Source organism: Oncorhynchus mykiss, chromosome 12 (assembly GCF_013265735.2).
Source record: "Oncorhynchus mykiss isolate Arlee chromosome 12, USDA_OmykA_1.1, whole genome shotgun sequence".
In the NCBI taxonomy this organism is placed as follows: Eukaryota; Metazoa; Chordata; class Actinopteri; order Salmoniformes; family Salmonidae; genus Oncorhynchus; species Oncorhynchus mykiss.
The window spans coordinates 57,052,341-57,066,388 of NC_048576.1; the positions used below are offsets into that span (position 1 = coordinate 57,052,341).

The 14,048-nt window shown below is 41.6% G+C and overlaps 1 protein-coding gene across 6 annotated transcripts in view; it reads right to left on the reverse strand.

Moving 5' to 3' along the window:
- LOC110537827 (P2X purinoceptor 1) overlaps nucleotides 1-14,048 on the reverse strand; it is a 52,646-nt gene that overhangs the window by 15,470 nt on the left and 23,128 nt on the right. For 5 of the 6 annotated variants that reach the window (XR_005035031.1, XR_002475681.2, XM_021624244.2 and 2 more), the window contains exons 3-6: nucleotides 11,286-11,357; nucleotides 10,870-10,942; nucleotides 5,345-5,435; nucleotides 5,020-5,100 (exon numbers count right to left, since the gene is read on the reverse strand). Coding sequence is in view for 4 of the 6 variants with exons in the window: in XM_021624244.2 (XP_021479919.1) it covers nucleotides 5,020-5,100; nucleotides 5,345-5,435; nucleotides 10,870-10,942; nucleotides 11,286-11,357 (317 nt within the window). In the remaining 2 variants the exon portion in view is untranslated. The remainder of the gene's footprint in view (nucleotides 1-5,019; nucleotides 5,101-5,344; nucleotides 5,436-10,869; nucleotides 10,943-11,285; nucleotides 11,358-14,048) is intronic. The other variant, XM_036937859.1, reaches the window with a different exon arrangement.

Consider the following 14,048-nt stretch of genomic DNA (forward strand, 5'->3'; position numbering starts at 1 on the left):
CCCCAGATCTGTGCCCGACACAATCCTGTCTCGGAGCTCTACGGACAATTCCTTCGACCTCATGGCTTGGTTTTTGCTCTGACGTGCACTATCAACTGTTGGACCTTATATAGACAGGTGTGTGCCTTTCCACATGTCCAATCAATTTAATTTACCACAGGTGGTAAATTTACCATCAAGTTCTAGAAACATCTGGATGATCAATGGAAACAGGATGCAGCTGAGCTCAATTTCGAGTCTCATAGGAAAGAGTCTGAATACTTATGTCAGGTGTTTTTATTTTTTTATTTTTAGTAAATGTGCAAACGTTTCTTAAAAACCTGTTTTCTCTTTGTCATTATGGGGTATTGTGTGTAGATTGCTGGGGGAGAAAATCATTAATTTTAGAATAAGGCTGTAACGTAACAAAATGTGGAAAAAGTGAAGGGGTCTGAATACTTTCCGAAGGCACTGTATATGTGTGATGTAATACATTTATACAATGGGTGGCTCTAATCCTTGACACTGATTTGTTAAAACGCATTCCAGGCAGTGTCTATTCCACAAGTTACCACTGGCTAAAGCTATGACTTTGAAATGCCTGTTCCGTTTCACTGTGAAATCCACTGTCTCATCAGCCCAGTCAGACAATTTATAAAGTTGATATCCACTGTTAGAAGCATCTAGACATTATCCATCTAGACATTCCATTTCTTTTAGACTAACAATTGGTTTTCAATAGCAGAGATTTGTATAAACCTTACTGTCTGTCTCTCTGACATTTGCAACATTGTTTCAGTATTGAAATTCGATCTCCAGCTTTCCCATAGTAATGGGAAAATGTAAGGGTGGGAGTTGGGATGAGACAGACAGACAGGCAACTTTTCTCAGCCTGTCGAAATTATAAACTAGCATAATTTTTATGGATATATACAAAGAAATGTCAATAGAAAACAGGTAAAACAAAACAAAGTGCAGCTAGTTTGCAGTCTTTCCAGCTTCCGTTTTAAGTGATTCTGCTAGCTGTGTTGTTGGCTAGCTCCTCCGAACAAGTGTCCTGACAAGAGAACACATTTTCTATGCCAGGTGAAATCGCGTATCATTAGCTCATTGTTATGGATGTATCAAAATGCTGTAAATTGTCACTAGAAAACAGCTTAAACAAATGCAAATGCAGCTATTTTGTTGTTATTCTGACTGCACTGTTAGACGTGACCGTAAGTTAGCCGTACTTGGCTAACTAGCACGCAAGGGATAACAACATTGCCAGTATGGTAATAGAACGACTGGGTCGAGTCCATAGATGCAGAACAAAGACTTAACGACTGGGTCATGACTCTGGCAACCGAACCGATAGAACGAACAACCAGCCGGCTTGGGTAGCAAACCTAGATTTGTGTCGGGACTATCAAATAGTATGAATAAATTCATCAAAATAACATTTTTAAGGCAGCGCACAATTGGCCCAGCGTTTGGCCGGCCTGGATTTCCTTGTCCCATCGCGCTCTAGCGACTCCTTGTGGTGGGTCACCTCTCCCGCCTGCAAGCTGACTTCGGTTGCCAGCTGGATGGTGTTTCCTCCGACACATTGGTTCGGCTGGCTTAAGCGAGCTGTGTATCATCAGTTCGGCTTGGCAGGGTCATGTTTCGAGGACCCATAGCTCTCAACCTTCACCTCTCCCGATTCCATAGGTGAGTTGCAGCAATGGGACAAGACTGTAACTACCAATTGGATATCACAAAAAAGGGGTAAAAAATTATGTATATGTAAATCATTATATGAATAATGTACTTTTTTATTGTACTTTTACCCACTCGTTGTATAAATGTATTACATCACACATATACAGCCTTCGGAAAGTATTCAGACCCCTTGACTTTTTCCACATTTTATTATGTTGTTGCCTTATTCTAAAAGGATTAAATATACATTTTTTTTCTCAGCAATCTACACACAATAGTCCATTATAACAAAGCGAAACGTTTTTTGAAAATGTTTGCACATTTATTAAAAATAAAAAACATAAATACCTCATGTGCAAGTGTTCAGACCCTTTGCTATGAGACTAGAAATTGAGATCAGTTGCATCCTGTTTCCATAACTTCATGGGAGTACAATATACTGTACTCTATTGTACTGTATTGTACTATTCTCTACTGTGCCTACTCACTGTATTGTACTATTCAAACTTGTGAAATATACATCTATGATAGGTTCAGACTTAGTCCAGTCCGGTTCATCTGTGGACATTAACATCAAGGCCAGGGTGGACTGACCAAATTTCAACTACTTTTCAATGTCCGTGGACGTCTGGTGTCGTTTGGTGCTCAGTGGTTGAGGATGTTGTATATAGTAACTGGAAAGAGGGGGGGGTTCATGGGTAGGTGTCAGTAAGAGCTGGGAGAGGTGACATTAACTTGAAAGTGAGTGAGAAAGACAGAAAGGGAGAGGTTGTCCAGAATCAGACGGTTTTAAAAGTTAATTTGTGGAATTTATTTTTTCCTTAATGCGTTTGAGCCAATCAGTTGTGTTGTGACAAGGTAGGGGTGGTATACAGAAGATAGCCCTATTTGACCAAGTCCATATTATGTCAAGAACAGCTCAAATAAGCAAAGAGAAATGACAGTCCATCATTATATAAGACATGAAGGTCAGTCAATGCAGAACATTTCAAGAACTTTGAAAGTTTCTTAAAGTGCAGTCGCAAAAACCATCAATCGCTATGATGAAACTGGCTCTCATGAGGACCGCCACAGGAAAGGAAGACCCAGAGTTACCTCTGCTGCAGAGGATAACATCATTAGAGTTACCAGCCTCAGATTGCAGACCAAATAAATGTTTCACAGAGTTCAAGTAACAGACAAAGCTCAACATGAACTGTTCAGAGGAGACTCTGTGGTCGAATTGCTGCAAAGAAAACACTACTAGAGGACACCAATAATAAAAAGAGACGTGTTTGGGCCAAGAAACACGAGCAATGGACATTAGACCAGTGGAAATCTGTCCTTTGGTCTCACACGTCCTTTGGCCAAATTTGAGATTTTTGGTTCTAACCGTCGTCTTTGTGAGAGTAGGTGAGCGGATGATCTTTGCATGTGTAGATCCCAACATGAAGCATGGAGGAGGAGGTGTGATGGTGTGGGGGTGCTTTGTTGGTGATACTGTCTGTGATTTATTTAGAATTCAAGGCACACTAACCAGCATGGCTACCACAGCATACTACAGAGATATGCCATCCCATCTGGTTTGCACTTAGGGGGACTATCATTTGTTTTTCAACAGGGCAATGACCCAAAATATACCTCCAGGCTGTGTAAGGGCTATTTGACCAATAAGGGGAGTGACGGAGTGCTGCATCAGATGACCTGACCTCCACAATCACCCGACCTCAACCCAATTGAGATAGTTTGGGATGAGTTGGACCGCACAGTGAAGGAACAGCAGCCAACAAGTGCTAGGCATAGGTGGAAACTGCTTCAAGACTGTTGGAAAAGCATTCCTCATGAAGCTCGTTGATAGAATGCCAGGAGTGTGCAAAGCTGTCATCAATTCATAAGGTAGCTATTTTGAAGATTCCATATGTATTATTTCATGGTTTTGATGTCTTCACTATTATTCTACAATGTAGAAAATGGAAAAATAAAGAAAACCCCTTGAATGAGTCGGTGTGTCCAAACGTTTGACTGGTACTGTATGTAGTACGCTAGAATTTTTTTTTTTGACACAGCCATTATCATCCGTGGCGGAGGAGAGAAAGTGTCGAGTGACACACACAGCGTTTGATTTGATTTTAGCTGCAGGTGATGTGCAGGACTCGCAGGTGCTATGCTTGTAAATACATTTGATCGTGGCTATTGAACAAATACATCTAAAACGTTTTGTTGTTAATCTGTAATACTAGCCACCTAGCTATTTATGTAATTTATGTATCACTAGCCACTTTAACACTCTTGCTTTGACCATCAGACAACAGAAAGAGAAAGAAAACAGTTTTGAGCTGAAAAGTATGCCAGTGGAAGAGAGGACAGTAGCAGGTGACCCCACTGTGGTTTGTGACTATTATGATTTCGGTAACGGAATTACAAGGCAAAAGGTAATATTTCTTAAACTTAGAGAAGGCAATCAATGTCTCCAAAACTAAATGTTTTTATTAGTTGGCTGGTGTAACGTTTGTCATCGGAAGGAGACCAAGGTGCAGCGTGGTAAGTGTTCATGATTCTTTAATTACTCAGAACACCAAACAAAAACAACAGAAGAATAACGAACGTCACGTTCTGCAGGCTTCACAGAGCCAACAAAAAACAAGATACCACAAACACCAAAAGGAGAATGACAACTTATATGTGATCCCCAATCAGAGACAATGATAAACAGCTGCCTCTGATTGGGAACCACACTCGGCAAAAAACAAAGAAATATAAAACACAGAAATAAAGAAAGTAGAATGCTCACCCTAGTCACACCCTAGCCTAACCAAAATAGCGAATAAAAGCCTCTCTATGGCCAGGGCATGACAGCTGGAATCTTTACATCAACATTGTGTTTCAATGTATTTCTAAGACCCCTTAACCATCTGTTTATCCAGAAATTTTTAAGATGGAAAATGGTTGAAAAATGTATATATGCCTTTGTAACGATGTGCGCTGAGAGTTAGGAAGCAAGTTCAGGGAGTGAGTGTTTTAATAAATAAACAACATAATACAAAATAAGAAGCACGACCAACTAACAGAACTGACACAGAAACATAAACAATAACGCCTGGGGAAGGAACCAAAGGGAGTGACATACAGTGGGGCAAAAAAGTATTTAGTCAGCCACCAATTGTGCAAGTTCTCCCCCTTAAAGATGAGAGAGGCCTGTAATTTTCATCATAGGTACACTTCAACTATGACAGAAATCCAGAAAATCACATTGTAGGATTTTTTATGAATTTATTTGCAAATTATGGTGGAAAATAAGTATTTGGTCACCTACAAACAAGCAAGATTTATTAAAAAGGGGTCACTCAAAAAGGGGTGTATCAAAAAGGGGTCACTCACCTCTTAACACCATATGCTGGAAAGGTGACAGAGTTTTTGATGAACAGTGTGTAGTTCTCTGCCGACATCAAAAGTGCGGGACTGCACGGAAAACAGTAGAACATAGAAAACGAAGACAAACAAAGCATTAACACATCAAACATACATAGACATACAGAGAGTTCATCTTAAAAAAATGGAGGGAGACCATTTTCCTTTCATAAAATAGCTTACAAATCACTTGGTTCAGTTCAAAGTAACATTCAGTACATATAACAAGTAATGCATTATTATAGCTACAGGCTTTATGTAAAGTGTTAACAGAATTTTCAGTGATCCTACATACTCTGGGATTGCGTGGTCATCTTCCACAGGGCACCAGGCTACAACCTCACACGTCTTGGTTGTGTTCCCCACACACTTCCCCGTCATATGTCCTTGGGGTGGGCGGTGGAGGGGGGCAGCGAGACATAGACATGGAGAAAAGACACATGAGGGATATAGCTTTTCAACATGAAGTATGTCCACTTTTTCTTTCTCCTCGCTACTTAAAATCTTATCTAAAATGTATCTCATTACAGAACACCAAAGGAAACTGTTAAGTGAGCAAAAAGAGTGCGGAGATATCTCTTTTATCTCTCTGATCTGAAGAGTTTAATTTCCTTCTGCATGAAAAACATTGAAGCTGATGTGATTCTGAGAGGTTGAAAGGGCTTAGATATAACCCATGGGCATATTGGGACAGTTACAAAATACATAGCCAACCCTTTCAACTTCCTACGTTATATCGGTTCATAATTCTACTGTATAGGCTTATTAGATTGGCTCCTACTACTCCCTATGTGTCTGCCAATCTGTCTGCCTATGTCTCTGACTGTGCTTATGACTTGTGTCGATTGCATTTGTCTGCGAGTTAATGGTTCAAATCAAATGTTATTAGTCACATGTGCCCGAATACAACAGGTTAAATGCTTACTTACAAGCCCCTAACCAACAATGCAGTTTAAAAAAGAATAATAAGAATAAATAAAAGGAACAAGTCATTAAAGAGCAGCAGTAAAATAACAATAGCGAGACTATGTGTAGGGGGTACCTGTACAGAGTCAATGTGCGGGGGGCACCGGTTAATCGAGGTAATTGAGGGAATATGTACAGTTGTAGTCAGAAGTTTACATACACTTAGGTTGGAGTCATTAAAACTCATTTCTCAACCCTTCCACAAATTTCTTGTTAACAAACTGTAGTTTTGGCAAGTCGGTTAGGACATCTACTTTGTGCATGACACAAGTAATTTTTCCAACAGTTGTTTACAGACAGATTATTTCACTTATAATTCACTGTATCACAATTCCAATGGGTCAGAAGTTTACATACACTAAGTTGACTGTGCTTTTAAACAGCTCGGAAAATTCCAGAAAATGATATCATGGCTTTAGAAGCTTCTGACAGGCTAATTGATATAATTTGAGTCAATTGGAGGTGTACCTGTGGATGTATTTCAAGGCCTACCTTCAAATTCAGTGCCTCTTTGCTTGACATCACGGGAAAATCAAAATAAATCAGCCAATACCTCAGAAATAAATTGTAGACCTCCACAAGTATGGTTCATCCTTGGGAGCAATTTCAAAACAACTGAAGACCAAGCAGCTGTCATACCGCTCAGGAAGTTGACGTGTTCTGTCTCCTAGAGATGAACGTACTTTGGTGCGAAAAGTGCAAATCAATCCCAGAACAACTGCAAAGGACCTTGTGAAGATGCTGGAGGAAACAGGAACAAAAGTATCTATATCCACAGTAAAACGAGTCCGATATCGAGATAACCTGAAAGATCACTCAGCAAGGAAGAAGCCACTGCTCCAAAACCACCATAGAAAAGCCAGACTACGGTTTGCAGCTGCACATGGGGACAAAGATCGTACTCTTTGGAGAAATGTCCTCTGGTCTGATGAAACAAAAATAGAACTGTTTGGCCATAATGACCATCGTTATGTTTGGAGGAAAAAGGGGGAGGCTTGCAAGCCGAAGAACACCAATCCCAACCGTGAAGCACAGGGGTGGCAACATCATGTTGTGGGGGTGCTTTGCGGCAGGAGGGACTGGTGCACTTCACAAAATAGATGACATCATGAGATAGGGAAATGTTGTAGGATATATTGAAGCAACATCTCAAGACATCAGTCAGGAAGTAAAAGCTTGGTCACAAATGGGTCTTCCAAATGGACAATGACCCCAAGCATACTTCCAAAGTTGTGGCAAAATTGCTTAAGGACAACAAGGTCAAGGTATTGGAGTGGCCATCACAAAGCTCTGACCTCAATCATATAGAACATTTGTGGGCAGAACTGAAAAAGCGTGTGCGAGCAAGGAGGCCTACAAACCAGACTTAGTTACACCAGCTCTGTCAGGAGGGGTGGGCCAAAATTCACCCAACTTATTGTGGGAAGCTTGTGGAAGGCTACCCGAAACATTTGACCCAAGTTAAACAATTTAAAGGCAATGCTACCAAATAAAGTGGTGAACCTAACTAACCTAAGACACGGAATTGTTACTAGGATTAAATGTCAGAAATTGTGAAAAACTGAGTTTAAATGTATTGGGCTAAGGTGTATGTAAACTTCGGACTTCAACTGTACATGTAGGTAGAGTTATTAGAGTGACTGTGAATAGATAATAACAGAGAGTAGCAGCAGCGTAAAAGAGGGGGTGGCCAATGCAAATAGTCCGGGTAGCCATTTGATTAGATGTTCAGAAGTCTTATGGCTTGGGGGTAGAAGCTATTTAGAATCCTCTTAGACCTAGACTTGGCACTCCGGTACCGCTTGCCATGCAGTAGCAGAGAGAACAGTCTATGACTAGGGTGGCTGGATTCTTTGACCATTTTTAAGGCCTTCCTCTGACACCGCCTGGTATAGAGGTCCTGGATGGCAGGCAGCTTGGCCCCAATGATGTACTGGGCCGTACACTCTACCCTCTGTAGTGCCTTGCAGTTGGAGTTGGCCATACCAGGAGGTGATGCAACCCATCAGGATGCTCTTGATGGTGCAGTTGTAGAACCTTTTGAGGATCTGAGAACCCATGCCAAATCTTTTCAGTCTCGTGAGGGGGAATAGGTCTCTTCACGACTGTATTTGTGTGCTTGGACCATGTTAGTTTGTTGGTGATATGGACACCAAGGAACTTGAAGCTCTCAACCTGCTGCACTACAGCCCCATCGATGAGAATGGGGGTGTGCTCAGACCTCTTTTTCCTGTAGTCCACAATCATCTCCTTTGTCTTGATCACATTGAGGGAGAGGTCGATTTCCTGGCACCACACGGCCAGGTCTTTGACGTCCTCCTTAAAGGCTGTCTCGTCATTGTCGGTTAACAGGCCTACCACTGTTGTGTCATCGGCAAACTTAATGATGGTGTTGGAGTCGTGCCTGGCTGTGCAGTCATGAGTGAACAGGGATTACAGGAGGGGACTGAGCACTCACCCCTGAGGGGCCCCTGTGTTGAGGATCAGCGTGGTGGATGTGTTGTTACCTACCCTTACCACCTGGGGGGTGGCCCGTCAGGAAGTCCAGGATCCAGTTCCAGAGGGAGGTGTTTAGTCCCAGGGTCCTTAGCTTATTGATGAGCTTTGAGGGCACTATGGTTTTGAACGCTGAGCTGTAGTCAATGAATAGCACTGACTCAGTATTAGGTGTTCCCTTTGCCCAGGTGGGAAAGGGCAGTGTGGAGTGCAATAGAGATTGCATCATCTGTGGATCTGTTAGGGCGGTATGCAAATTGGAGTGGGTCTAGGGATAATGGTGTCGATCTGAGCCATTACCAGCCTTTCAAAGCACTTCATGGCTAGAGATGTGAGTGCTACGGGTCAGCAGTCATTTAGGTAGGTTACCTTAGTGTTCTTGGGCACAGGGACTATGGTGGTCTGCTTAAAACATTTTGGTATTACAGACTTGGACAGGGAGAGGATGAAAATGTCAGTGAAGACACTTTGCCAGTTGGTCAGCGCATGCACGTTTTAGTGTTATTTGCCTCGAAGCGAGCATAGAAGTAGTTTAGCTCATCTGATAGGCTTGTGTCACTGGGCAGTTCTCGGTTGTGCTTCCCTTTGTAGTCTGTAATGGTTTGCAAAGCCTGCCACATCCGACGAGCGTCGGAGCCAGGGTAGTACGATTCGATCTTAGTCCTGTATTGATGCTTTGCCTGTTTGATGGTTCATTGGAGGGCATAGCGCGATTTCTTATAAGCTTCCGGGTTAGTGTCCCGCTCCTTGAAAGCAGCAGTTCTAGCCTTTAACTCAGTGCGGATTTTGCCTGTAATCCATGGCTTCTGGTTGGGGTATGTACGTACAGTCACTGTGGGGATGACTTTGTCGATGCACTTATTGATGAAGCTAATGACTGATATATTGTACTCCTCAATGCCATCGGAAGAATCCCGGAACATGTTCCAGTCTGTGCTAGCAAAACAGTCCTGTAAGCTTAGCATCTGCTTCGTCTCATCACTTTTTTATTTACAGAGTCACTGTTTTCATTTTTGTTTGTAATCAGGAATCAGGAGGATAGAATTATGGTCAGATTCGCCAAATGGAGGGCAAGGGAGAGCTTTGTACGAATCTCTGTGTTTTTTTCCCTCTAGTTGCACATTTAACATGCTGATAGAAATTTGGTAAAACGGATTTAAGTTTGCCTGCATTAAAGTCCCCGGCGTTGCCTCTGAATGAGGGTTTTCCTGTTTGCTTATGGCGGAATACAGCTCATTGAGTGCGGTCTTAGTGCCAGCATTGTTCTGTGGTGGTATGTAGACAGCTATGAAAAATACAGGTGAAAACTCTCTAGGTAGGCGAACAATACCTCGAGACTTCCTTAGATATCGTGCACCGGCTGTTATTTCCAAATATACATAGTCCACCACCCCTTGTTGAACCAGATGCCTCTGTTCTATCCTGCCGATAGAGCGTATAACCAGCCAGCTGTATGTTGATAATGTCTTCGTTCAGCCATGACTCCATGAAGCGTAAGATATTACAGTTTTTAATGTCCCGTTGGTAGTTTAATCTTCCTCGTAGGTCGTCGATTTTACTTAGCTTGTAGAACGGAAGGCAGTGGTTGTGTGCATGTATGCATAATATGTGTGTGTGGGACTCTGTTTGCATGCTTTAATATAATGGTGAGCCAAGGCGCTCAACCACCCTGCGTCATGTTGCTAAGAACATGGAAAGTTGTTGATCTGAAATCAAGCCTACTTTTTCTTCTTGCATGCATGACTTTGGGCAGGGAAACAATGATGATACAACCTGAACACTTATCTCACTGACAAGGTTTTTAGCTCTCTGACAAGTGAAATCGTGTGCCATGTTAAACAACACCTGATTCTGATTACAAGTAATTAGAATCCAATACATACAGTAGTAATAATTGAACAAGGTAAAGGATAGACTACGAAGGACTGAATTATTTGCACTGAACTCACATCCCTTTGTTGTTTATCCCTTATTGTAGTTATAGATGGCCAGTGTGAGTAGTCAGGTGGGGAGGGTTGTGGTAGTGGCAGTGAAGAATGGTTAGTTTGGCTAGGTAGGTAGTGAAGAGGGTTAGTTAGTGCAGTGTTTCTCAACCTTTTTATACCAGGGACCGACAAGCTATGGCCGTCTTGTGTCAGGGACCGGCAAACTATACCTCTTCCTCATTTGGAGGACAACCTGCTAGCACTGTAGAACTGACTATATGTTCAGTTCAGTTAACCATCTCAGGAACTGGCCAGGACCGGCCAGCAATGTGCCATGAACCAACGCTGGTCCACCGACCAGAAGTTGACAAACACTAAGTAAGTGAGTGGGACTGTGTCACACTGTCACACTGCCATGCCGTCAGGACTTTACCATGTCCCGTACGTTCTATTATCCCTCTTTCACAGTCTGAGTCGGAGTTGCAGAGATACCTGGGTTCTGTGAGCTGAAACACAGGAAGGAGTTAGAGTCAATGTTTTTTTTTTTGTGTGTGTGTGTGTGTGTGTGTGTGTGTGTGTGTGTGTGTGTGTGTGTGTACGAAACATGATACAATAGGTCAATAAAAGACTGTTTAGACCACATTTTCCTGATTGATGATCTCTGTGCAAATGTATTATAATTTTTCTTCTCTACATGTGTCATTGACAGCATCTCACAATGAAAGCAGATGAGCTGATATGATGTACTTTCCATTTAGCTTTAGTATTTATGAAAATACATTCATGTCAGAAAGATATACAAAGAGATACAGAAAATCCAATAAACACTTTTGAGATGAGTTGACATACCTCAGGACATTTTCCCATCTTCTGACCTTTGGTTATAATGTAGTTGGTCATCACCACAAAAGATGAGTCTCCCTGAGGTACGAGAGAGAAAAGCCCCATTTACACTTGGTTCTAACTTGCGTCTTTTGTTCTTATCTTGTCTACATTCTGATTGTGCCCACATTTTTAGACAGTTGTAGACAATCAAAATACACATTGTGATCCGATTGTGATCAGATCATCCTGCCCACATCCAGAGGTAGTCAGATACGCATTGTGTCTGGATATCTTACAAGTGTAGACAGATCTGAACAGAAAAACTATTTAAATCTTCATTATTTAGCCCTCTAAAATCATTGACAGGTGGTAGCATTGACTGATTACATCAATATGTCTTACAATAAATAAATACATATTATTTTGAAGAAATACCTGTGAAATAATTTGCATAAAGGAAGTAATCAGGCAATGCAGACACAGTGCAGAGATAACAGAAACATTTCTGGAAATGTGGGCACAATCATGTAGACAAGATCAGGACAAAGGACCCATGTTAGCACCATGTAAAAACAGGGCTAGAGAGACAGAGACACGGAGAGATTATAATAGTATCTTTAAATGTGACAATCACACAGTTTGAAGCCATTTGTTTTTCTTTAGTATTATAGCCACTATTGTTATTGTTGTCACTTGTTTTCATAATTATTATTGTATCACTTCGCTTTGGCAACATTGACCTTGTTATGAAAGCATATCGAATGATTTGAATTTGACCTGCATATATAACGATCCTCCATCCATTCCCTATGGGAACAACAAGGTCTGCTACCGGATATATTTTTACCTGTAAATGTCATCACATCAGAAGGTCATGAGGTGAAATCAGTTGTCATTTAAAAAGTTATTACCTTTCACAGACCTGCAGGTCATCTCTCCATGTTATGTGACAAACCTTTTGTCGCTGTTGTTTTTGTAACAGATCAAAATCCCCCGCCATGCAACAGAAATACTGAATTACATGAAGGTGCAGTCGAATAGCGCTGGTCTGAGGGACTTTTTCTTGTACTAGTAATTGCATTTCTATGACCCTCGCTCTCCTGTTTCATTCTATTGGCCTTCTCTCGAGTGTCGACCAGGATGTCGTACATGTTAATGTAAACTAACTCATATGTAGAGGCCATATAAAGCACAGGACATGTGGCCCTGAATTAATAAGGACTGGTACTGGAGTCTTCCTGCCTGGGTAACAGCATTAGATGGCATCTGACCTAGGTTCAAATACTATTTGACGCCATTTAGCTCTGCTTGATTTACACTTTATCTGTGCTTGATTGAGCTTCCCTGTTGTAATGGAATCAACAGCAAAGTCTAACATCTCCAAAGTACAAACCCCAGCCACCTGACACTCCAGGCAGGCTAAAGTAAACACTCAAAGTATTTGAAAGATCTTAAATAGTATTTCAACACAGGTCTGGATGGCATGCTTGTGTAATTCGGTCACATGATGCCAAGTCACCGACTTATGACCACTTCGGGAAGTGGTTATTATCATGCAAAGACAGATGTTATTACATCGATTCCTGTCAATTACATTGATTCCTGTTAAGGCAGTACCACAATGGCATCTACAGTGGGGCAAAAAGTATTTAGTCAGCCACCAATTGTGCAAGTTCTCCCACTTAAAAAGATGAGAGGTCTGTAATTTTCATCATAGGTACACTTCAACTATGACAGACAAAATGAGAAAAAAATCCAGAAAATCACATTGTAGGATTTTTTATTAATTTATTTGCAAATTATGGTGGAAAATAAGTATTTGGTCACCTACAAACAAGGAAGAAGTTACCTGTATTAATGGCACCTGTTTGAACTTGTTATTGGTATAAAAGACACCTGTCCACAACCTCAAACAGTCACACTCCAATCTCCACTATGGCCAAGACCAAAGAGCTGTCAAAGGACACCAGAATCAAAATTGTAGACCTGCACCAGGCTGGGAAGACTGAATCTGCAATAGGTAAGCAGCTTGGTTTGAAGAAATCAACTGTGGGAGCAATTATTAGGAAATGGAAGACATACAAGACCACAGATAATCTCCCTCGATCTGGGGCTCCACGCAAGATCTCACAACGTGGGGTCAAAATGATCACAAGAACGGTGAGCAAAAATCCCAGAACCACACGGGGGGACCTAGTGAATGACCTGCAGAGAGCTGGGACCAAAGTAACAAAGCCTACCATCAGCAACGGCATTGAAGATGAAACATGGCTGGGTCATTCAGCATGACAATGATCCCAAACACACCGCCCGGGCAACGAAGGAGTGGCTTCGTAAGAAGCATTTCAAGGTCCTGGAGTGGCCTAGCCAGTCTCCAAATCTCAACCTCATAGACAATCTTTGGAGGTAGTTGAAAGTCCGTGTTGCCCAGCAACAGCCGCAAAACATCACCGCTCTAGAGGAGATCTGCATGGAGGAATGGGCCAAAATACCAGCAAAAGTGTGTGAAAACCTTGTGAAGACATACAGAAAACGTTTGACCTCTGGCATTGCCAACAAAGGGTATATAACAAAATATTGAGATAAACTTTTGTTATTGACCAAATACTTATTTTCCACCATAATTTGCAAATAAATTCATACAAAATCCTACAATGTGATTTTCTGGATTTTTTTCTCATTTTGTCTGTCATAGTTGAAGTGTACCTATGATGAAAATTACAGGCCTCATCTTTTTAAGTGGGAGAACTTGCACAATTGGTGGCTGACTAAATACTTTTTTGCCCC